The sequence below is a fragment of the Laccaria bicolor genome, genomic scaffold (assembly GCF_000143565.1).
Source record: "Laccaria bicolor S238N-H82 LACBIscaffold_419 genomic scaffold, whole genome shotgun sequence".
Taxonomy (NCBI): domain Eukaryota; kingdom Fungi; phylum Basidiomycota; class Agaricomycetes; order Agaricales; family Hydnangiaceae; genus Laccaria; species Laccaria bicolor.
In genome coordinates, this window is record NW_001890269.1 from 4,519 (window position 1) to 5,765 (window position 1,247).

The window sequence follows — 1,247 nt, forward strand, 5'->3', positions numbered from 1 at the left end:
CGGTCGACTCTGAGGATCCCCGGTAGGTCACTTTGTATATTCGCTTTTTTGCACATATCCTCACAAGCTCTCAGTACCTCATTCTGGACCGTTTGGCGTGCGCGTGGGCTCGTTCGGATAGCCCCAAACTCCCTGAAAACGGACCACCAAACCGTTTGTGAAATGGTTGAGGCCTCGTGGAGGTAGGTCACTTTGTATATTCGCTTTTTTGCACATATGCTCACAAGCTCCAGTGCCTTATTCTGGTCCGTTTGGCATGCACATGGGCTCGTTTGGATACCCCCAAACTCCATGAAAATGGTCCACAAAACCGCTTTCAAAATGGTTAAGGCCTTGTGGAGGTAAGTCACTTTGTATATTCGCTTTTTTGCACATATGCTCACAAGCTCCAGTACCTTAATCTGGTCCATTTGGCATGCACATGGGCTCGTTTGGATACCCCCAGACTCCCTGAAAACGGTCCACCAAACCGTCTGTGAAATGGTTGAGGCCTCATGGAGGTAAGTCAAATTGTATATTTGCCTTTTTGAATTTATGCTCACAATTGCTCAGCACCTTAATCTCATCTGTTTGGCATGCATGTGGGCTTGTTCGGATACTCCCAAACTCCCTGAATATGATCAACAAAACTGTTTATGAAAAGGTTGAGGCCTTGGTTGATTGTTATACATTGAATATAAAGAAATATAATTGAATGGGGTTGATAATACTGTGGAAATGTTGAGGAAGCTTGCAAGAACAGGGCTAGCAAATAATTTGAGTAAAGAGAGAGCAGAGGCATCACTATTCATATGCTTAGGGTGCTAAAAGCAAGTGTTAAGCAATGATTTGGTAGATTTGACTAGAAAATACAATGAGGAGGATGAGGCGTTCAACTGTGGGAAGAAATCATTTTCGTGGGAGAAAGTCAAATTTCAGCGTTACCGCGCTGAAAAAAGTCTCGAGATCCCAGGTAATAAACGAGTCTCTTCGTAAACTCAGAGGACTCGTAATCAAGACAAAGTTCTAATTTAAAGTTGAGAATATACAGCCAAAACAAGTTCCTGATCTTGATAGTATCTAAGATCATTATTGCTTTTATCATCTAGCTGCCCATCTTCTATACACTTATTTTTGGTGGTTATCCCATTATGGAACCAAACTTTACCTTCATATGAAAAAACTCTAGAGGTGAAATGATTATCCCCATGGTATATGATCCCTCTCAGGCTCAGTAAAACTTCTTCTCCATTTACTACAAACTTTAC

The 1,247-nt window shown here is 41.8% G+C and overlaps 1 protein-coding gene across 1 annotated transcript; it reads left to right on the plus strand.

Annotated features, from left to right (window-relative positions):
• Positions 1–162: 162 nt before the first annotated feature.
• LACBIDRAFT_309590 (small secreted protein) lies at positions 163–694 on the plus strand (the record flags this gene model as incomplete). The annotated part of the gene is made up of 4 exons (XM_001891157.1): positions 163–182; positions 234–341; positions 393–500; positions 553–694. 4 exons carry the CDS (start codon positions 163–165, stop codon positions 692–694), a joined length of 378 nt encoding a protein of 125 aa, XP_001891192.1.
• Positions 695–1,247: the final 553 nt, after the last annotated feature.